Below are 21,836 nucleotides of genomic sequence, written 5' to 3'. Positions count from 1 at the left end.
ATGACCAGATTGTGTGTTGGGAAACTTTATGAACTGTTCACAGGCTGATAAAGTCAGTGAATACTTATGGAAATGTGGAGGATTCTGTCCAGCAGCAGTTAGGCAGGATGAGGGAGGATCAGGCTGGGCTCTCTGGGAAATGCATAAGCAGAACTGTCCTGGCCCAGGTCAGAGCCCAGCTCGGCCAGTTCCCCAGCTTTGACAGTGAGAAAGGGCATTGCTGTTTCTGGGCTTCCTTTGCTTCCATTTTCCTTGAAGCAAAGTAAAGCTGTGGTTTTGGGACAGATGTTTCATTTAGTTTCAAGATTCACCCTGAGGTAGTTTGGCTTTTTTTCTGCCATTCCCAAGGGAGTGGCTGGAGCTGAGTCAGGGGAGGTTTAGGTTGGTGTCAGGGAGAAGGGCGCTGGGCACTGCCCAGGCTCCCCGGGGAAAGGTCACTGCCCCAAGGCTCCCAGAGCTCCAGGAATGTTTGGACAACACTCCCAGGCACAGGGTGGGATTGTTGGGGTGCCTGTGTAGGGATTGGATCAATGATCCCCATGGATCCCTTCCAACTCAGAATACTCTGGGATCCTTTTAAGACTGATCAAACATTATCCAGTTGAGAGAAGCACATTTACTGTGTGAAAAAGTTGATACCATAGAGGTAATGAATCTGTTGGTTTACTTTTGCTAACTGAAGTATTTCAGTATCATAAAAGGGATGATAATTTATCATTAATTGGTTTCTGGGGTGGTCAAAATGTTCTATGCAGTACTCAAGTCTGTAAGTTCTTTCAGAGACACACAATGGTGCAAAATGTGTTTTTAAAGGTAATTTAGTGACCCAGTAACTCTTGCATCATGTAGAATGGAAGATTTTTATGCTTGATGGTCTCTCTTCACTTCTTAAATTGAAAATAAAAGAACAGTGCTGTGTCTTTATGGGTCTCTCCTGATGGAATTTTAATGTAGAACAGGGTGTCTGTTAGCAAGGAACATTGCATCTGTAATGAGACTTTGTAACCTGGTTAGTGGGAACATTAAACACTATATTTCCATTGACTTTCATTATAGCAGTTGTAAAAAAAATGTTCAAATTATACTTGCAGGCATTTGAACATAGCTTCTTGGTACCTGAATTGGTATAAAACTTAGGACAAGGATGTTAATTTATTGGGAAAATAAAAAGCTAGATTCATTTTGATCATATGATTGTTTCTTAATGTGGAAAAGGAGATCTGTTTAATACATTTTAGAGGTTTTTAAGTGACGTCTTCACTACTTTTAGATGGAAAAAGTGTTCCAACATTTTTCCACAATACTTTGGGGCCTTGAGACTGAACAGCAGTTGTTGACATCTTTAAATCAGAGCTCTTATTTCACATGTCTGCTGTTTTTTCCCCATTTAAAATAGTCTTCAGTGTGCCAAGAGAAGTAAAATTAAAGCCTTGAAATAGAGTTTGGGATTCAGTGGTAACTAACTGTAAGACAGGGGTCATGTTACTAAAGATGCAATAAAAGCAGAGATCTCTTTTGTTCATTAGGAAACAGAAATGTGTGCCTGCTGAGCAAGTCCAACATATTATTATAAATCTTTTTGCATGGATGTTTGTACCTTTTTCACTTTACAAGAAGACAGTGAGACTGCTAAGCAGGGCTTCTTCCAAATGAGGGTTGGTTACACGGTTTGCTAAATCTTTAAATGCTTCCTGCAGCCAAAACCAGCTTTAAAGGAAATCTCCTTAAAAACATTCACTATTTCCAAAGGGTTGGCTTCACCTCTGTGGTTGGGATGTTCTACAAGGTGGCCATGGTGTGGTTCTGACCCCTTAGAGCACTGATTTGACCTGAAGTTTGGTCTTCCAAAACCCAATCCATGACTTCAGTGAGGAGAGGTGGTGTAGAAGTTGTATCAGATGTTGGTACCTCAAGTTCTTTGTTATTTTGACATTGGTTGGTTGTTTGAGGCTGTAAATCCAAAGCCAGTCCCTGGGATTACACTTCCAACTGAGGAGAGATTTTGAAGCTTCCTGAGGAACCTTCCGGAACACCAGAAATTGTATTGGTCTGCAAACCCACGGTCAGCAGAGTTGCTCTCTGCAAACTACTTCATGCAGAAAATTATCAGGGATATTGTGTAAAACTATTTTGGTAGTGTTTACTCATAATTTTACTATTTTTCTGTCTATAGACTTGTCTGAAAATTGTATACATTGAAATATAAACATAGTACTTAAATGATAAAATGTTTTCTCAGGAGAGTTTCTGCCATTTAACGCTGGCACTACCACATGACACAAATGATAAACTGTTTATTTTCTTGCTGTGATGTAACTGTTTACAAAGCTGTGACTTGAAAGAGCTTTAAAGTTCATCAATTTCTTTCAGTAAAAGCCCACATTTTTGGTAGAAAAATGTTAACATTCTGTTTCCTAGTTCTGATAGTTATTTTCTTTTAGCGTGCTATGGGGTTTTTGCAGTAAGTGCAAGCATAATGGATATTTCAGAATCGAAATTCAGAAATTACATCAACTACTCTCTGTAGTGTTACTGTAAGAGTGAATTAACTGAGTGAAATTCACTTTGTCAGGGGCAAATAGAAAGCAAGTGGTTACACAGCAACTCCTTTTCAGGGCAGAGTGATTTGTAGCTTTGTTGTGGAGGGATCTCTATTAAATTGAAATGGCAAGTGGAGAAGGGTAGATAGCATGAACTCAATTTCTGGGGTCTCAGAGATTCTAATAGCCTCAAAACATGGACATTAATAATGAAAATCTCATTTTGGGAGGTATTTGATGCCTTTATTTTTCTGAGGTTTTTGTGTGGTTTTTGTTGAGTTTTTTTCCTAAGAAAGCTCTTTTACCTTAGCTTAGAGAAAACATTGCCTCTAATTGTTCCTTCAAATACAGAAAGCTGTCCAAGCCTCCATGGAAATAAGATTATTTTTTTGGAGACCTCCACAGTTTTTATCATACCAGAAGTGCCTGGCCCTGGCTCAGGCAGATCCTCCAAGTTCTGTCATCATTTCCTCAGTAAAAACAACAATGTCTTCTATACCTTTTGTATTAATTTGGTGATAACCACAGGATGTCTTCTGCTCCATTTCAATTTATATGAGATTTAGCATGTCTTGTCAAAATTCTGATGTGGGATACTTGAGCCAACAATACAAGTCACAACTTAGAAATCTGAGATTCGAAACCCGCAAAAATCCTCTTATGCCACAAAGCATTGTGGTTCTGGAATTGCTATGGCTGTTGAATCCTAACCTCTCCTATTCTGGTCTCTTACTGACTGTAAAATAACTTTCCCTCTTGTAGTTTCAACATTCACACCTTGTATTCAGATCTGTTTACCTTGCATTTGTCTCTGGGCTGGGTTACTGAAAATGTTATATTCAGGGGTTTGCTGTACTATAAGCAGTTTCCTCTCTGAAATGTTTTAAAAATTCTGATGGGACATCTCTGCAGTCTTAGAAAATTGCAGCTGGTTCACTCTTGAATTTATCTATGAATAGAAGTCAGCTGCATGTGTGTGTGGAGAACAGGAGAAATGAGAATGCTGCTATGCATCTCCCAGATCCCATTGCCTAGCAGCAATGTTACTGGATTGGCTTAGCAGGATCTCCCTCAAAGCAATTCTCATCAGGGACTTGCCATGAGGGCTCTCCCAATATTTCTATTTTTGTGTATATATATATATATATATATATATATATACACTATTTCATAAGACTTCTGAGTCTGATAACACTTAGCAAAACTATTATTCCATTCTCAATCCAATGGCCTTCTCAAAGTATATTCATTTCCAATGTAAGCCTGCAAAAATTAATTATTTGCTCAAATATATTGTAGAGAATAAACTACAGTGGTTTTACGTTGAGCTGTTCTTGCATATTTTTATCGTACTGGTGGCCAAAGATTCCAAACTTGTTCCCATGTTTTTCTTGACCAAGAATTCTCAGGTCACTGTGTCCTAGAGTCACAAGCTGTAAAATGGTGACAATCCCATTTACTTTGTTTATAAAATTCTTTCAAGCTCAATGTTTAGAAGTGATGAGAGTTTTATAGTAAAGCCCATTCCACTTCCAATATAATTGGTCATTTTGAAGAGTGGATTTGAGCTGCTTCCATCTGACATATGGAAATGTGCAAGTTAAATTGCCCGTGTATTTCTGAAGTGAGCAAGCACCCACCCGTTTGTTGTGTCCTTCATCCCTTGGCTTCTTTCCCCTGCTTGGTCTCCTGCCTCTGCTACTGTTGTGCTCCATTTCGAGAACATTTTTCCTTTGTTCTCTGTCTCGCTACTGGGGCTTTACTTTGGCATTGTAACTTCACTTCAGGTCATGTTCCACTGCTGAGGGCTCCTCATAGGAACAACTTCCACAGTGTGATGTCAGGCAAGCTTGATACTCATTGCACTAAACCTCCAAAGGAATAGTCTTAGTCAAATTAGTTGCATAAAGTTCACTTTTATGGTATCTTAATAGTGAAAAAAGCACACCTTGGAGAAAAAATATGTTAACGGTCGCAATAAATCTTGATTAATCTGTATTTTAGTGGTGTTATCCCATGAAAATCCAGTGGAGAATTTCTTTTGGGTCTTAGGACTCTGAATGTTTGATAAGAGAAGAATTCTGCTTGAATGAAAATACTTGCAGCAATATGTGGTGTTTTGCTCAAGTTTATTGTAAGACTACACATCCTGTACAGTGTAAAAATCTAACAAACTAACTATGGTACAGATGAGTGGAACCTATTACTGTGACTTTAAAAATAATTTTTAAAAATTAAAATATGCTTCGTTAAAAGAAAAAAAATCCAGATAGAACTTAATTGCTCATTCCTCTAGTTCATCACAATGTGTGTTTGAATACAGGATGCTTTTTGGGTCATCGAAAACAAATAATTTAACTTTTTTTTTTTTTTTTCACTTGGAAGAGAGCTTAACACTGCAAAATGGAAGAAAATCCAATCCTTTGTGTGTTTTAAGAAATTTGATTCCTGCATCGCCAGAATGTTCATAGCTCAAGGATTTTTATCTTTTATGTACAATTTTTACAGTTGATGGTATCACTTAAAATGTTTTAAATTCAGTTAATCAAATAAGATAGAACCAGGCTGAGGGTTTAGTTATATTTTTAAATCCAAAAATCTGATCTTATAGAGGGTGTGCCTGGGGGCACAGTTTGACTTGTTGTGTTTCAGCAGAATAGTGTTAATAGAAATAAAAATAGATGTCATAATCTTAAGCTTCAGTTGTTACATTTAATGGTTTTATAATGAAACAATATGAAGAAACACACTGGTACCTTCAGTAGATAATATGCAGGATCATATTCATGGTAGTAGGAAGGGTTTTTAAGCTTAAATTTTTACATTTGATGGTTTTATAATGAAACAATATGAAGAAACACACTGGTACCTTCAGTAGATAATATACAGTATCATATTTATGGCAGTAGGAAGGGTTTAAATCAGAAATAAGCAGGCCAATGAGTAGAGAGAATAAATAAAACTGCATTTTTAGACATGGGGGCTGCAATGCAGAATTTGGGGGGTTTATTTGGTCTTCTGTGGTTTAAGAACAACACTGCAATAGGATCTTATGCATGAAAATGAATGTGGGGAGAGCTGCCTTGTGTTGATGTAGTTGTTTTCAAGGTGAACGTGTTCCAAGTGGGAATCTTCATGTTCCTCCTCGCTGTGGTCATGCTCGTCCTCGTGGTGGGTCTGAGTCCTGCAGATGCGTTCTGGGGGCACCGTCCTGTGACACAGGGGAGACATCATGTTACAGTCATGTTCTAATCATTCCAGATAACTCTTAACTTCATCATTTATTTTAGAGTTGCTGTCTATTTAGATATTTGAAAATGTTAAGTTCATCAGTACATTAAATTTTCTCAATTACATATTTACTGAGGACTTTCAAAAGCCATTATTTTGAACATTCTCTCCTTGCATTGTTTTCTCATTTATATCATATACTGAGTTTTCCTGAGGAAAGTATTGCCACGTGTTGCTGAATGAAAACTTTGCCTGACACGTGGGAATTCTCTCTTTGTCATTCCTTTGCCTTACAAACCAGCACAGAGAGCCTGGATCACACACGTGGCTCCCCAGCTGGGGCTGCTGGAACCTGCTCACCAGGTGACTCCAGCTGCTGACTCCTCCCATTATTTTGTTATCACTTTGGGCTCTGCTCCAGGAGCAGAAAAGCTGGTGATTGCTGGTGATGAGCATTTTCAGTAACTGTGAGGAAGGGGGAAATCTCACTTCTGTCATATTAAGAAATACTGCAGAACAAAACTCACGATTCAGCTCCTCCTTCGGACTTTTTTAACAAATATTTACTTTAAAATAACAAATTCCTAAAGCAAAGCATGTCTTATTTATTTTAATGTCATTAATGAAACAAAGAGCTTGGAAGTTACCTTATTTTATTATTGTTCAGTCTTAGAAAACGTAGTTTTCTCATTTCATCAATCCCAAAGGGTACAGCCTTCAATTCATTGTGATCCAAAAAGAGCTCCCTCAGGGAGTGGTAAGCTCCAAAAAATGACACTGGGTCAATGCCATCGTCGGTGAGTTTGTTAAAGGACAGGTAGAGATACTCCAGCCCGGGCCTCATGTGGCCAAACACATAGCCTGGAATTCGTTCAATCCGATTTCCTATAAGTACCAGATGGAGTAAAGATTTTGGCAGATAGGAGGGAACATGATACAACTTATTATAAGAGAGATCGATTGACTCCAAGTTCCTGCATTAAAGGAGAAAAGAAAAAAAGGCTGAAACCCCTCTGAGCTCCTGCCCTGGCAGTGCTGTGTTCTGTACAAGGCTCTGCTTCATGGCATCACCAGGGAATGAAATTTCCAAGGGAAATTTGTTTCTCTTAATGGGGCAGAATGCATTTTATGGAACATCGTCATGCATAATTACTCTGGGAATAGAAATAATTAAGTCATGAATTACCAATCAAGCACAATGATTTTGTTGATGGGAAGAGATCTCCAGTAATGGGGGGGCTGGGGGGGCAGAACAGAGGAATCCCAAGGGACTTATTTGGGATTGCTGCAATAATGAGTTAGACTGAAGAACTAGAATAACCTTGGGATTTCAGTCATTATCCCATTAACAGAGAGTTTTAAGCTTTGTTCTGAAGCCCATTTGAAATGGAATTGTGTGAATGAATCAGTCCCACATGCTTCATTTCCAGGGATGAGAAATGCCATCAGTAGTAACAGCGTGGTTGTTTTCAGCTTAAGGAATTTGCAAGTTCAGGAATCAAGAGATAGGGCTGCAACTGCCAGTGATGGCCAGGTACCCTGCTCAGCTTGGCAAATCATTTAGCAGAAAAATCAAAAGCACTGTCATCTTTTACTACTTACATTCTCATTGCTCACTCTGCTTATATTCTGTTCTTAGAGAATGCAGCTGTACTGTCTTCCCTTCATTTTATTTACTTTTATAATTTTTAATCCAATGGGAAATAAGGCTAGGATAGTATTAAATTATTTTTAAATTACCTGTGAGATAATTATGTATCAATACTAAATTACCATGTAATTGTATATAGTATTATTTATAATTAATGTTCCTTTTTGAATGGGTGGTCAGGAAAAAAAATTGACTTTTATGTTAATATGTTACAGATTTGAGGCAAAAAAATCTTTCTATTTGACAGCTGAGTATCTTCTAGATTATACAATTAGGCAAAGGAAATGTAGAAAAATTAGCAAAGGAAAACAAATCAAAGCATAATTACAACTCCAAGTTAAAAGTAATGAAGTGCAAATATTTATTTGATTATTTGACTCACTAAAAAGAGAGAAAAATGAAATAAATGTATTTTAAATGTCTGGTACTTACTCTTGGTTTATCCAAGCCAAAGGTGCTATCCTGTGCTCTTCTAATTTGTTATGCTTTAGCCCAATGATGTTGATGTTTCTGGTATGGTTAAAGCAAATTTCTGACACTTCTTCAATTTGATTATGTTCAAGATATAACTCCTGTAAGTGCATTTGGGAAGAAAATTTGTGAGATCAGAATAGGCTGAGTTTTCCCATTGCAAATTCCAAGTGCAGCAATTACCTGTCCCCTGTATCCCCTGGTCTGTTAATTCTGAATCTGAACCAGAGTCAGTTTGTAGCTGCAGTGGGACCTTCAGAAACACAATTTTTCAAAGCAATTGTTTTGTTTTCTCATTTGTGAGAATACATATTGCTTTGAAAGGGCAAACAGAAGGAATTGCTTCTGTTTGGGTGTTTGTTGGGGGGTTGTTGTCATTAGTGTTTATTTTGGTTGTTTTGGATTTTTTTTACCTCAAGAGTGGCAGGAAGACCTTGTGGTATAATTCTAAATTTATTTCTCCCCAGTCGCAAATAAGAAAGGCTTTTCAGAGGATAAAAGGCCAAAGGACTGACATTTGCTTCACTAAGCTTATTTCCTTCTAATTCCAGAGTGACCAAGTTCTTTAAATCTAAGGAGAAAAAGTTTAATTTCAGTTAATTAATGCCATCTTATATCTTGTTAAAATGCACATTCATAATTTAACGGTCTTAAACATTACCCAGATCAGTTCACAGCAATGAACAATAAAAATGAACTGATTTTATTATCTCATAATCATGGAATTGTTCATAAGTTTGTAGAGCTTTAGAGATTGACCGCAGCTTTATTTACATTTTCCTCTCCCAGTCCAAATGGAAAGTGCAGCAGCTGATCCAGTTTAGATGGGACTCTTTTGGCAAGAGAGGAAAGGAAGCAAAAAAGTCCATCAAATTCTGACATGGATGGTACCCTTTCTTTTTTCTTTCTCTTTTTTCTATCAGCCTATGTTTAAACTGGCTTCAAATGATCATGGTTGACTCCAATTAGATTCTCTCTTATTTTTCATGGACATCAAAATCTGTTCACTTCCATGCAATTTAATAATAACTAAAATGGTTTCACCACACATAAAGCCATCAGGTTAAAGGTGGGGATAGTAGCTGTCTTCAGCATGCTTCAAATTCAACTCCACTTAGTGACCTTAAAAATAAACTGCTTTGGGAGAGGAGCAGTTGCATAAGGGAAAATATAATTTTAAAATACTTTATCATGCAGGTCTTTCAGCTTGTGCTGCCTTTTAAAGACATGGCACCTTCAAGCTAACAATTATTTTTCTATGTCAAACCAGGTTCAACATGCAGTTTTTCAAATTTATTTTGACTTTTCATATGATTGGCATTCATTTTTTTTAAATACCTTTTAAGCCGTCTTCATCAATGGCATGAAGTTGGTTGTCATTTATTTTTATTTCTTCCAAAGTTGATGGCAATTCAGAGGGAATAAGTACCAGCATATTTCCATCCAAATACAAACGTTTCAGCTTTTTCAGGATCTTATCATAGGGATGAAGAGCATTTGTATTATCAAGGTGCAAAATACACAGTTAAATATTGAGTTAAGATTTTCTAAAACACACACTCTGTAAGGTTTTTCAGCAGCACTGCAGTAGTATCCAGTGTTTTGAATAAAAAAAACTATTATCTTTTTCTTGTCAGTCTAATTAATAAGTTAGTTTTTGCTAAATATTAACAAAAGTGCCAGTTAATGTCACATGTAGCTCAGAGAGCTTCCCCACAGCCCTGCTGCAGCTCCCCAGGATCATTGGTTACATTCCTGCTGCTCTCTGTGAATTGTGGAAATATTGCCTCACTACACTGCAGTATTTAGGACTTCAAAGGACATGCATTTAGAAATTACATGCTTATCCTCTTGGTCTGTGAGTAAACTGATGATTTTCTGTAGGTCAGCAAATTTACTCAAGCAGAAGCAGCTTTCAGTAACTGAGGGTTATTATGCTAAAGCCAGCTTAAAAAATTGGTATGAAAAATTATCATCTCTTAATTTTAATTCTTTATTATGGTGAGAGATTTCTCAAAGTAGCTATTGAACTATACAACGCTTACTTATACAAGGTGCAAAGTGGTTTAGATCCATAAACTGAAAAGCAAAAAACATTATTTAAAAAACAAAGGCAGCAATTACTGAGAGGGTAGCAGAAGAGGAGTTGGCTTTCTTACTTTGAATGCTTTGGGACCTATGCCAGGAGAGGTAATGTTATTTTTACTCAGATCAATCCATTCCAAATTGGGTATCCCATTGAATGCTTCATCTGAGATAGTAGTGATGCTATTTCCTGGGACACAAGGCAAGAAAAAATTTGAGTTCTGAAATACAGTCTGCACCTGAGGTGTGTAATATTGCATCTGGAAAATATATCACAAAAATAGCATTATGGACAGTAATTTTGTGTAGATATAGTCATCTTGGTATTTAAGTGCTGGCATGCAAATCTAATGGTTTTCATTTCTTGTTTTAAAGGCTTAGCTGTAAAATTATTTCTAAAACTTTTCTCTGTTAAGGAATGACAAAGCATTAACAGTGCTGTTGACTGTATTTGAGGGTGGATGTTGTTAGAAAAGTCATGCAAAGTAGATCCATTAATTACCTGTAAGGTCTAAACTTGTTAGGTCTGGATCTGAGATGGGAGGTATTTGTGTAAGTTTGGCATTGATGCAGCTTACTGTGGTGTCCGAGGTGGAACATCCAGAGGGCAAAGGAGGAGTTTCTATGGGTGGAACAGGAATTGGGAAATGAGATGGAATTCTGAAAGCACCATCATCTTCATCACTTTCATACTGCACATCTCCTGCATCTCCTGTTCTGGGGACAGGCAGCTTCTCTCTGTGACGCCCTTTGTGCCTCTGGCGATTCTTTTTGCCTTTCCTTTTTCTTTTCTTCTCCCCTTTTTTGTGACCCTCCTTGTCTCTAATCTCTATCACTTCTGTTGGAAGCAGCTCATCCTTTTCCATCTGAGTTTGTGCTGATGGCAGAACACTGGTGGTGTCGAGGTCCTTGGGGTCTGGGGAGTCACCAGACAACTCAGTGATGTCATCCAGTGAAATTATACCGGAGTCCAGCGAGGAGGCTAATGAGGGAAAAAACAACAAAACAACACAAAAGAGTCTGATAAACTAAAATATTAGTAAGCACTGTTTCCCACATACAGCAGAAAATTATGACAATAGAATATTATTCCTCTTAGAATATGATTCAAAGAATAAAAATGTGGTCTTAAATTGCTGTTTCATAAAAGGCACACTTGACTGACAAATTATGGAGGCAGCCGTACCGAAGAGTTTGTGCACAGCTACAGTTCCTGAGAACTCCAGACAAAAAGGTGGAAAAATTAATACAGCCTTCATTATCTTCTTTTTTGACTTATTATGAATTATGGTTTTTGTGTTGATGGAGGTGTCTAAAGAGGAAAAATAATGTGTCTGGAAGTGGGAGCTAATTTGGAAAAAATTCACAAAGGTCAAGACCTGTTCTCCAAAAGGGACTGTCAGGGGAGGAGTTGGCTGCAGGTGGGGGTCTCATCAGGGAAATGCATTAACTCCATTTCCAAAATGCAGTTTTTGCTTCCATAATAGGACAATTCTAATAAAAGGAGTTTAAATATCTCAGTCAACATGACTTTTACAGTTTTACAATGAATTCCTATGATGTCTCATCTCAGAGTGTCACATGCATATACACATGAGGATAAATATTTCTTACAGTAGGAGGAGATTGAGTTCAGTACTTTGCAGATATGAAATATTGGGAGTGTGGGAAGGAAAGGAAGGAAATCACATCTCGTATTTATCTCTTCCGTTCCTCTTCTTTTTAAAAGTACCAGTTTTATTTAAATTATTGTGAAATACCAAGATTGTAGTTCTGGGGCTTCTCTTGTGAATTGACTTTCTTCTGTTGATTTACATCAAATTGCTACAAGTTTTTGCACTCCTAACAAAGATTTACCAGTCTGTATGTCTAATACATCAATAGTGGCCAGTAGTTATTGATTGATCCTTTATAAATGGAAGTGGGATAGAAAATAAAAGTAAATGTTATTTCTTCATACATTTACAAAGTTCTGTAAATGTAGGAGGACGCACAAAGGGGAAGTAAAAAAATAAATACAATTATCTTTACTATTGCATACTTAGCATCATCTTTTCTTTAAATGTGGCATCAAACTCATCTAACAGAGTGCGCAGAGAAACTGAGGTCAACTGGAGTAGAAACTCTGAAGAGCTGCTTTTATCATGGAATTCAGGATAATGTGTACCTTGTAACTTTTGGGATCATTAAATGCAGTGTTTATGTAAGGTTTTAAAAAATCTGTGGTGTCCCATACCAGTTTCAGAACACACTGGGCAGCACTCTCCTGTGGGAATGACAGTCTGGGGACATTTCAGAGGATGACACATGGCTGTGTCACAGATCACCTCTCCCTTGGAGCACAGGCAGGTGACGCAGGGCTGGGGAGACCACACGGCTTTGTCGAACATGATCATCCCATTAGCTGTGCACTGCCCCTTCTTCCCTGGGAACAGAAAATGGGAGATGGGAGTTAAACAGCTTAAAGTAAACCAACAGTGTTCATTTAAAACTTTGGAAAGAAGTACTAGTATTGTGTTCTCATTCTGAAAATATGTAAAATACACCCTATTCAAAGGATCTTATCATTATTCCTTACTTTTCATAGCTGTATTTTCTTCAGCTTTTTAGTAATCTCCAGTTATGGAAAACTTGAATATTTTTTCCAGACCTTCTTCTATTCCTGTCTTGTACACTACAGATCTTTTCTAATACCTTGTACATTAAATGAGAAAATTTTATTAAGGCCCTGCAGAACTGGGACGGTAACAATATTCAGTTTATAGTGACAGTTCATAGGCTTGGTGGAAGTAAGGTCCATTCTGGGATGACTGATGAGATGGCAAAAATGCCCACTTCCCTGTAACTTGCTTCATCTGAGGAAAAAAAACAAAACAAAACCAAAAACACCTCTTTTCTAGAAAAGCAGTAATCTAGAACTACTTGTGCTATGAAATACTCTGTCTCTCAATTTCTGGACATGTACCTACAAAAGACTGAGATCTCCCCAGGGTACTGGTTGAAATTTTCAGAAAGAAATGTAATTTTGTAGGCTCTAGACAGATACTCAGTAGGGAAGTGATCTGGAGAGCAGAGACTTGGGAAGGAAACTAACCCGAGTCTTCCTTTCATTCCAGTGGTGGAGTTCACCTCAGCAAAATCTTCCCTGGGCAGTTCTCACCCAGACTCCAGGATAAACATTGCACTTTAGCACATTGGTTTTTTTTATTTTTGGTTTTTTGAGAGAAGGAAAACCAAGGTTGAGATTCTTCATCCCATGCAAATATTCCTATTTTTCTGTGTACCTCTAGATCTTGTTGAGAAGCTGAACTCCCTCACACCTTCCTTTTCCTCTTTCTAACCAACCTAAGAATGCATTGCTGAAGTGTTGTTTTGAGATGAAAACCCATTTCCAAGTTAACTTTGTACTTCCCTGCATATAAAGAAAAAGAAATTTCCTCTTTACCTATTCAGTTTGACTTCCTCCTTCAGATGAAAATTAATACAGTGGAAAAATCTTTTCTCACCTGAATCTGCATGCCAAGGAGACTTTCACTTGTGGTGCACAAATTGTCTTTGGAGGGGTTCTTTGCAGGGTTTGTTTTCCCACACTCTGCCCTGCTCCATGCCTGGGTGTTTAGTGTTAATAAGAGTATTCAGGATAGCCTCAAAATAACCTTGTAAGACTATTGTAAATATTTCATTTGAAATGTCTCTGGGATTAATATTTGTCTCAAAATGAGGCATTTTGCAGTCTTTCAAGGTAGTCCTACTTCATAACAAAGGTTCTTACTTTGTCCTTCTACTCAAAGACCACTGGATATCAATCTGTTTTCTACAATAAAAATAAATTATCAGAATCATCCCATTTGGATGATCCTCTATATTCCATATTTTTTTTTAAATGCTTTGATTTAAATTGTTCTTTAGGATGGAAAAGGCAAGAAATTAAAGTTTTGAGTAGTTGCATCTTGTTTTTTTCAAAGGTCTGGGACATCTCTGCCTCATTTCAGCTGCATAAAGTTGTGCTCTAAGCAATTCCAACCATGTCAACTGGAGGAGGAGAGGAATTAGCCTGGGCCAAGTGTTAGTTGGCTTTAAGTCCCTTGTCATTCCACCCAGGTATCTGCAATCCAGCTGTTTGCTGGATCCTGACTTCGGGGTTTATGTGCTTGCCAGTACGCCACAATACTTCTTTTAAATAACCTCCAAAAGAAACACAAAAAGAATCCTGCACTTACTCATGTTAAACAATAAAACAATTACTGTTCCAGAAGAGCATAATCTGGCTTGAGAAGGAAATTCTTCTGTGCTTCCTAAAATTCTTTCTTTTGTTTTAGCTACTAGAGTGTATCAGAAATCAGTGTAAATCTTGTCTGAATAAGCATAAAGATCTGAGTTATCAGGCTTGGCCTCTGCAGGCTTCTTTAACAAATGATCCTTTTTTCCCTGGGTACACGAGAGTTGCATGTGCTCAAAGACAAAGGTTTTACCCTTTGGGTGTATTGGAGAGCTGCTGTCTGGCACTGTGGGGATTCCCAGAACCCCTGTGAGACACAAAAAGGCTGTGCTGAGACGCTCCTCACGTTTCCTGACCACTGAGTCACTTCAGCTTGCTGGTGTGAGCAGGGAGAGGTGGGGGGTGAGAGATGAGAGATGGTGCAGCAGTGAACATCCTACTCTGCTCTACCTGATGGACAACTGCAAATTACCTCATGTTGTGGCCAACTGTTTGATTTAATTTAAATGTTCACATGATTCTAATCTGGAGGAATTAGATATGTCTAGTTACTGTTAAACCTCCAGTTAGCAGCTAATTTTCATCCTGCATATATCTGTAAATTCGGGTGGGTTTGGGGTTTTTTTAGACTCCTAAGAGCAAAACAAGTAGCTAAGAGAATGGAAATTAATGTTTGGATTGCATTCTCTCCTATTCTGAAGCATGATTAATAATAGTGTTATATTATTTAATAGGCTCTGTTTTTTTCCAAATCTGACATTAACTTGAAAAAATTTTGAACTTTAAAAGCTAGACTAAAAAAATACCTTGTGGTTCCAGTCTTTGGCAGATGAGCATAGGACTTTTAACCTTTGGAAATATGGTGTAAATTCAGCATGGAGTTCCAAATAAAATGAGTTCAGTGGTTTTAGCTCAGCTTTTGGATGCAAGTCCAGATAGAAAGAAACAAGTGGGGTGGGGAGGGGGAAGAGCTGTGCATTATTTCAGCATGACTGATGGTCCTGACAGAAACTCTGGAATATCTTACATGAAGTGTATGCTACTTACGTGGGATTTTCCTCTGTTTAAAAAATATTTTCAAATTAAATGTTTGACATTAGTAATATGTATAATGTTGCAATACACACTGAAAATGCCACAGTCCAGAGTTTTGCTAGTTTTCCTATTCAAACCCCTTAGTTTCAAATACTTGATTTGAAATGATTCAGCCTTTCTGAAGTAAGGACTCACAACAAACAGTAATTGTGTGGTAAATGTGTCTGATTTATGTTTGGCCATTTGAGACCTCTTAACCCAGTGGTCATGTCTGTTGTGTGACACACTGAAAGGCTTAAATTCTTGCTCATAAAAATAGATTATTATTATTTTATATAGAATATGGGAATCGGGGCATTCTGTTTTGGTTTGGTTTTGTTTTGTTTTTTCCCATAAAATTCATTGAACTGCATATGAAGATTTTACTTAGTGTGTGATCTCTTGAGGAATGGAAATATCTCTATCCATAAAATACATATTACTACAGAGGTGAAAACCTCTGGATCACCAAAAAGGCAAGTTTTTTATAAATCACACTACTGAACTTCTATTAAATAAATCTGGGTTGTCAATATAGATGGAGCGTAAGAGTGGTCTTGTGTTGAATGAGTAGGATTTCTTCTCTTTTAACTCAGTTTTCCATCATAAGGCTCTTGTTTATAGTGCAACTTCCATATTGCAGCCACTACCAAGTGTTATTAAGTTATTTACAAAATCAAGAATTATTCCTGAAGGTTTGCAATTTTCAAAAATGCAACCCATAAAGTAAAAATAAAAACTTGAATCTCTTTTAATTAATCTCTTTTAATTAACTCTTTTAATTATCAAGTGTTATTAAGTTATTTACAAAATCAAGAATTATTCCTGAAGGTTTGCAATTTTCAAAAATGCAACCCATAAAGTAAAAATAAAAACTTGAATCTCTTTTAATTAACACTGCTGTTACTGGTGTTGAGGCCTCAGTGAAATGTTAATTGACTTAGGAGATATACTGAGCAATAATTCTTTAAAATGGCCTCCAAACTGGGAACACAAGTTTGGAACCCATTGGAAGTTATGAAAATACCCCATTTCTTGTTCATTAAGATCAAAAAATAATGCAGATAACTTGCAGGCAATATTGCTGTTGCCTGGCAAAGCAGGCTTTGATAAAAAGCCTCATAATGCCAACCACAAAATGGCTGCAGAAGGCAGCAGGTATGTGTGGAAGTAGAGCTAAAATAAAGCTTTAATGAGCTCATCTGTCTGAAATGAGAAGTCAGCCCCCCAAGGAGCAGAGGGGCTGTGTTCTCACCTGGTAAGACGCTGTAGGTGCTCTCGTGTTGCCCCAGCCCCACCAGGGAGTCAAACACGCCCATGACGCTGTCATCGATGGTGATGAGCGGGATCCTGGGCCCCAGGGGCTCCAGCCCGGCTGCCCTGGGGCTCCTGTGCCTTGCCCTGGGGGGCATCCTCCTCCTCTGCCTCCTGCCAGCAGCGCCTTCAGCTGGGCACAAATCCCTGCACAGCCAGAGGAGCAGGAAATAACAGAGCAGTGATGGTGCCTGCATCGTCTATGGGTCCCACAGAGTGTCCTGGAATGGGAAAAAGAGCGGAATCGGGGACCTGGAAAACTTTTAGGACCATATCAGTCACACACGGCACTTTTCAAGGTAGGTGAACTAAGAAATGGTAGTTCAATATAACCAAGGTTCTCCTTGGAAAGAAATTGCCCTCTGAGAGCTCCGGTGACCAGTTTGATTGTAGTGATTCTCAACAGTCGCCATCAAACGGGTGCTGGTTTGTGTTTGGGGCTGCATTTGAAGAGGTGATTTGGATTTGCAGTGCCAGAGGCATTGGCTGTTCGGTAATTGTTGCTGCTCCCAGCAAGGGACTTCTTGAGAGTTCTGTAAAATGTGTCTTCCTTTTTTTATTTCTTCCAGAGTGTTGTAACTTCTGGGTGTGGGAATGGAAAAGTAACAGAAAAAAGCCCAATTCATTTGTGATGTGCTGCCCCAAATGCTTTTGTGTTGGCATTTCTGTGCAAGGTGTTTTTTCACTGTAAATGAAGAGATGTTGCTTTTCCATACATCCCTGGCCATCCATTTCTCTAACAGGATCTACTTGGTTCTGCAGAGGACACCTTCAGGAAGTTTGTGCTATTTGTGACATCCCACAACTGCTTTTCCAGTGGAAGTTTTTATGGAGTGTAGGCTCTAGTATGGTTGATCTAGAATGGGTTGTGTTCTGCATTTACTTATTAAAAATTCAAAATAATTGTGCTTGTGACAGAAAAATTACATTTACTGTCACCAATAGGTGGCATTCCAAAACAGAGCAGTCAAGATTCAGGAGCACACACAAGGAAGGATATCCAGCAGTGGATTGCTGTACCAGTGTGGAAGGAAATAAGAGCCTGTACATCCAGGGTCATTAATGTCAGAGCTGTGTTGCATAATTCTTTCAAAAAGGCAATGCTGCAGTCCCGTGGCCTATTTTAACTGAGACAGCACAGACAGGAGACATTTGTGTTCTTGGGAGAGTGAGAATTAGTGAAGGACTTGGAGTTCTTGGGCTTTGTGGCCAAGACAAGGCTTAGAGCATGGCCACGGTTTTTCTCTGAGGAAGTTTTGAGAGGATTAAAAAATGCTTTTTCTTAATGTTCATCAGTCCTGGCTTTGCATGTCATCTTTCACTTTGGAGTTAATCTTATTATAATTATATTGTGTAAATATTGGACAGTATTGTTTCAGGAACTTGAACTGTGGTTTTGCCTGAATTAGATTTTGTTTAAAAGCTTGTTCATCTTGGTATTTTCTGATTTATAGAACAGGTCACATTTTTGGTACAAGTTGTCTAGCTGTTTTTTAATAGAAGGCATGTGATTGATTGCATGTTTTCCATGCTTTTCACATCATAATTCTCATATGTTTTTTTTATTCTCAAGTTTTAAAATGGAAAGTTGCCAGTAAATAAGCTTAAGAGTATGCATTTTACTTCTTTTTAATATTGTCGTTTCTGTGCTCAACTATTTTAAAATTAAAATGTTATTGCAAATTTAGATATTAATTTTGGCAGGACTTGAAGTTAATATTTTTATATATGAAGGGAATTTGAGATGCAAGTGTCTCACGCAAATCCTCACAGCATCTCCTGGAATGGCAGGTTTTGAAATGAATCCACACTTTATTTTGCTGCTTTCTGCCCCTCGGAAATCGCTTATTCCAAAATGCTGTATAGGCTCTATAGCTTTTTATTTACAGCAATTACTGTTAGTTAACATCTCCAATCGGTGCAGAAGCTTGCCCTCTGCACTGAAAATGCCTGATCTTGTTGAGAAAGTGCTCATTTCTGAATGCCTCAGGACAAATGAGCCAAAGCCTTTGGTGTCTGCCTTGCGTGGTAATGAGTGGCTGTAAAATTACACAGGAAACTTCTGTTCCACAAGCTGGGCTGAAACATACTGAGAGCCCTCAGGGAAAACTGGATGTACAAAGGAAAGGCTTGGCCATGTGTGTTCATTCTGTCAAGTTTTTGACATCTTAATTATGGTTCCATTTTTCTGGGATACTCTATAATAGCACCAGAGCTGTGCAGTTACAATGCTGCTGTATTGCACTTGGGCTTTTTTAACATTTAACCATTTCTTCTTGTGACCAGAGGCACATAAAGGCATGACTGAAATACTTTTCCATTCTCCATTTCTTTTTAAGTCAGGAATAATATGGAGTGAATTATATTACATTAACTGTAGAGATTTTAATGTACATTAAAAGATGTTTTGCTAGGAACTTAAAGAGTAAAATTCTGAAGTAAAGCAAATTACTTTAAAGTGAAACTTGGTTTCATAAAGTACTTTATAAATACAAATTTTTAAAAATCAGAAACAAAACAACAGAAAACACCACACACACCCCCCCCCCAAAATATGTTTATAAACTAATCTTGTTCACATATGTGTGTTTATATGCTAATTTTTTACACCAATTTTACTCTTCAGCACTGAAAGCTTAATATTGCTACTTTCAACCAAATTATGTTCTTTGCATGCAAAACACTGGGCTGCTGAGTTCCTTTCCTTGGCTTTGTTAATAAGTGCTGCCTTACATTTTAAGGCCCAAGTTGTGAAAGGCCTTGGGTGCTTTGGGCCTTTCCTGCCCATGTCTGGGATCCTCAGATTATCTCTCAGGAGGCTGTATTTCGTATAGGGCCAGCCAACTTTTAATGTGGGGGAAATTCAGCCTATTCCATTTATGACTTTTATAATAAATCATTGCATAGTAAAATAAAATTATAGATAGCCAGTGTAATAAAATTATTAACTGTTTGTGTTGCCAGATAGTCTCAACGTGGCTGCATTGCTGTACCTTTTTTCATTTTACCCATAAATATTTAGATCAGGAACAGTATGTGAAAGCATCTTTATTACCTTTACGTTTCCTTTGTAAAATGTTCAGTAATTTGTACCTTTATCTTCAGTACCTGTCAGCTTGCTATTTTGTTAATGGAAATAGTTAATTTTTAAAGGAGAGACCCTTTAGAAATACCAGAATATCAGAATTTATTAAATAATCTATCTTCATCTATTCAGTCAAAATTCAAACACATTTCTAGGATGTCAGCGTGATTTCTCATGACACGCAGGGGTTAAAGTGCTTTGCCAAGATTTTTCACTCACTCGTTTTTAAATGCATTGCACAGAAATGAGATACATTTATCCATAGCAGCCAGAGCAGTTGCACTTTCTGTTAGTTTAAGTTGGATGTGCATGGCAAACATTCAGACAGAACAAAAAGCAGCTCAACGGGTATTGCACACTTAATCTAGAAAGGCATTTCTGTTCAGTATTGCTAAATACAGCCCACATTATTTCATTTCAAATATTACATATTTGCAAAGTTAACATGAAGTTTAAGCCATTCAACGTCATGCTTTAAGCAGTAATTTAAAATGTAAAACATTTTACCTTGAAATGTAACCTAACAGCAGATTCTGCTTGCTGTCATTTAGTCTCCTGTTGCAAATGAAACAAAATCTCAGTGATATCTTTAAAACAAACAGAGAAACTGTAGGGATTGTTGAAACATGTGAGATGATTCCTTAGTTTAGTCTGGAATAGCTTCTTCCCCTGGGGAGCCAGGGCTGAGTTCTGTGTGCAGAGCCTCAGCCTGTGCTGGTGCTCGGAGCACTGGAACCTCGCTCGGGCAAATGAGGAGCAGCACAATGCCTTCGGTCCCGAGGCTGACAAGGCACAGCTGGAAATCCTTTTCCAGTACTTACAGTCACATAAGGAACAAGGAAATGGAATGTTTGCAAAAGAAACAAAATTCTGTGTTTTATTCAGTGCTGGTTTCTGTATTTAGAAGTTCAGTTTCCAGGCGGCATGACTTAATATAGATTTTTATAAAATAATAAGATCTAATACACTTTGGCAGATGTAGCCTTAACATAAAAACATTTATTAAAATTAGAACGTTTTTTTCAATTCATGTTTTCCTAATCCGCTTCTGCACTTAAAGGCTGTCATCTATAAGTAGCAAGCCTTTCTGTTGAAGTTTTAGCATGGAAAGGTTTTCTTTTGTCCATTTACAGCAATGATTTCACTGCAGGTTGTAGCTTATGCATGGAAAATAAAACGACCAAAGCACCTTCCCTTCATTTTTTCTCTTTGTAAGGCTAATTACATCCTGAAACATGATCCTGAAGCTGAGTTCTGCAGAAGTTGCAGGGAAGTTGGTGATCCAGAGAGGAGGAGGGAGGGAATTAAGGGTACATTACCACAAGTCCTGTGCGTGCCAGCAGAGCCTTTTCTTGCATCCCCAGGTCGCTCCAAGTGTCCCGGGGGTGATGGGATGGGTCTGCTGAGCTTCAAAATGACAAATTCACCTGGGACACTGAGTTTTCTGAGTTCTGCTGACATTAAAAATCTGTCGTTTCCTTGAACTCACAGCCTGAGGAATATTTAGACAGATAGTCATGGAATGGTGTAACCATTGAGTTAACCATAATTGTTAACTGGTGTGTGGTGGAAAGATACTGGGAGAACACATTGTCTCTTAAAATAGGCATCCAGTTCCTACTGTGCTCTGCTTTGCAAAGCCAAAAGAAGAAATATTAAACTTTGGTCATTTATCTGGAGCTGTTTGAAAGGAAAGGAGACAGTCACATAAAAAAATGGAGTGAAAATCTGGATGGAAGGAACCTTAAAGTTTATCCCATTCCTCCCCTCTGCTCTGGGTAGGAACACATTCCACTGTCCCAGGCTGCTCCAAGCCCCAGTGTCCTGTCTGGCCTGGGACACTGCCAGGGATCCAGGGGCAGCCACAGCTGCTCTGGGCACCCTGTGCCAGGGCCTGCCCAAGTCCCTCACAGGGAAGAATTTCTTCCCAGTCTCATCTAACCCTGCCCTCCTTCAGCTTAAGGCCTTTCCCCCTTGTCCTGTCACTCCAGGCCCTTGTCCCAAGCCCCTCTCCAGCTCTCTGGGAGCCCCTTTAGGCCCTGCAAAGGACTCTGAGGTGTCCCCAAAGCCTTCTCTTCTCCTGGCTGAACAGCCCCAAGTCTCTCAACCTGTCTTCATTAGTGAGGTGTAGGTTCAGACATGCATTGAGATCCTTCAGTCAGCTTA

At 38.3% G+C, this 21,836-nt stretch overlaps 2 protein-coding genes across 3 annotated transcripts in view; one reads left to right on the top strand and one right to left on the bottom strand.

The window, feature by feature from the left end:
• Positions 1 to 21,836, top strand: part of CENPP (centromere protein P) — a 114,089-nt gene that overhangs the window by 75,699 nt on the left and 16,554 nt on the right. The window lies entirely within an intron of this gene.
• Positions 5,343 to 20,388, bottom strand: ECM2 (extracellular matrix protein 2). Its single transcript, XM_053953349.1, has 10 exons — positions 20,178 to 20,388; positions 16,527 to 16,806; positions 12,215 to 12,403; positions 10,481 to 10,960; positions 10,053 to 10,168; positions 9,232 to 9,367; positions 8,307 to 8,464; positions 7,855 to 7,994; positions 6,419 to 6,745; positions 5,343 to 5,751 (listed from the first exon to the last, which is right to left on the bottom strand). The coding sequence occupies exons 2-10, from the start codon at positions 16,780 to 16,782 to the stop codon at positions 5,547 to 5,549; spliced, it is 2,007 nt and encodes a 668-aa protein (XP_053809324.1). The 5' UTR covers positions 16,783 to 16,806; positions 20,178 to 20,388; the 3' UTR covers positions 5,343 to 5,546.

The sequence above is a fragment of the Vidua chalybeata genome, chromosome 12 (genome assembly GCF_026979565.1).
Source record: "Vidua chalybeata isolate OUT-0048 chromosome 12, bVidCha1 merged haplotype, whole genome shotgun sequence".
Taxonomy (NCBI): Eukaryota; Metazoa; Chordata; class Aves; order Passeriformes; family Viduidae; genus Vidua; species Vidua chalybeata.
This window is presented reverse-complemented; position numbering and strand designations above follow the sequence as displayed.

Coding starts and splice junctions, on each gene's coding strand:
- ECM2 (XM_053953349.1), bottom strand. CDS start 16,782: ATGCAGGCACCATCACTGCTCTGTTATTTCCTGCTCCTCTGGCTGTGC. Junction 10,169..10,480: donor AACAAGTTTAGACCTTACAG/GTAATTAATGGA, acceptor CTTGTGTCCCAG/GAAATAGCATCACTACTATC. Junction 9,368..10,052: donor TAGGTCCCAAAGCATTCAAA/GTAAGAAAGCCA, acceptor CCCTATGATAAG/ATCCTGAAAAAGCTGAAACG.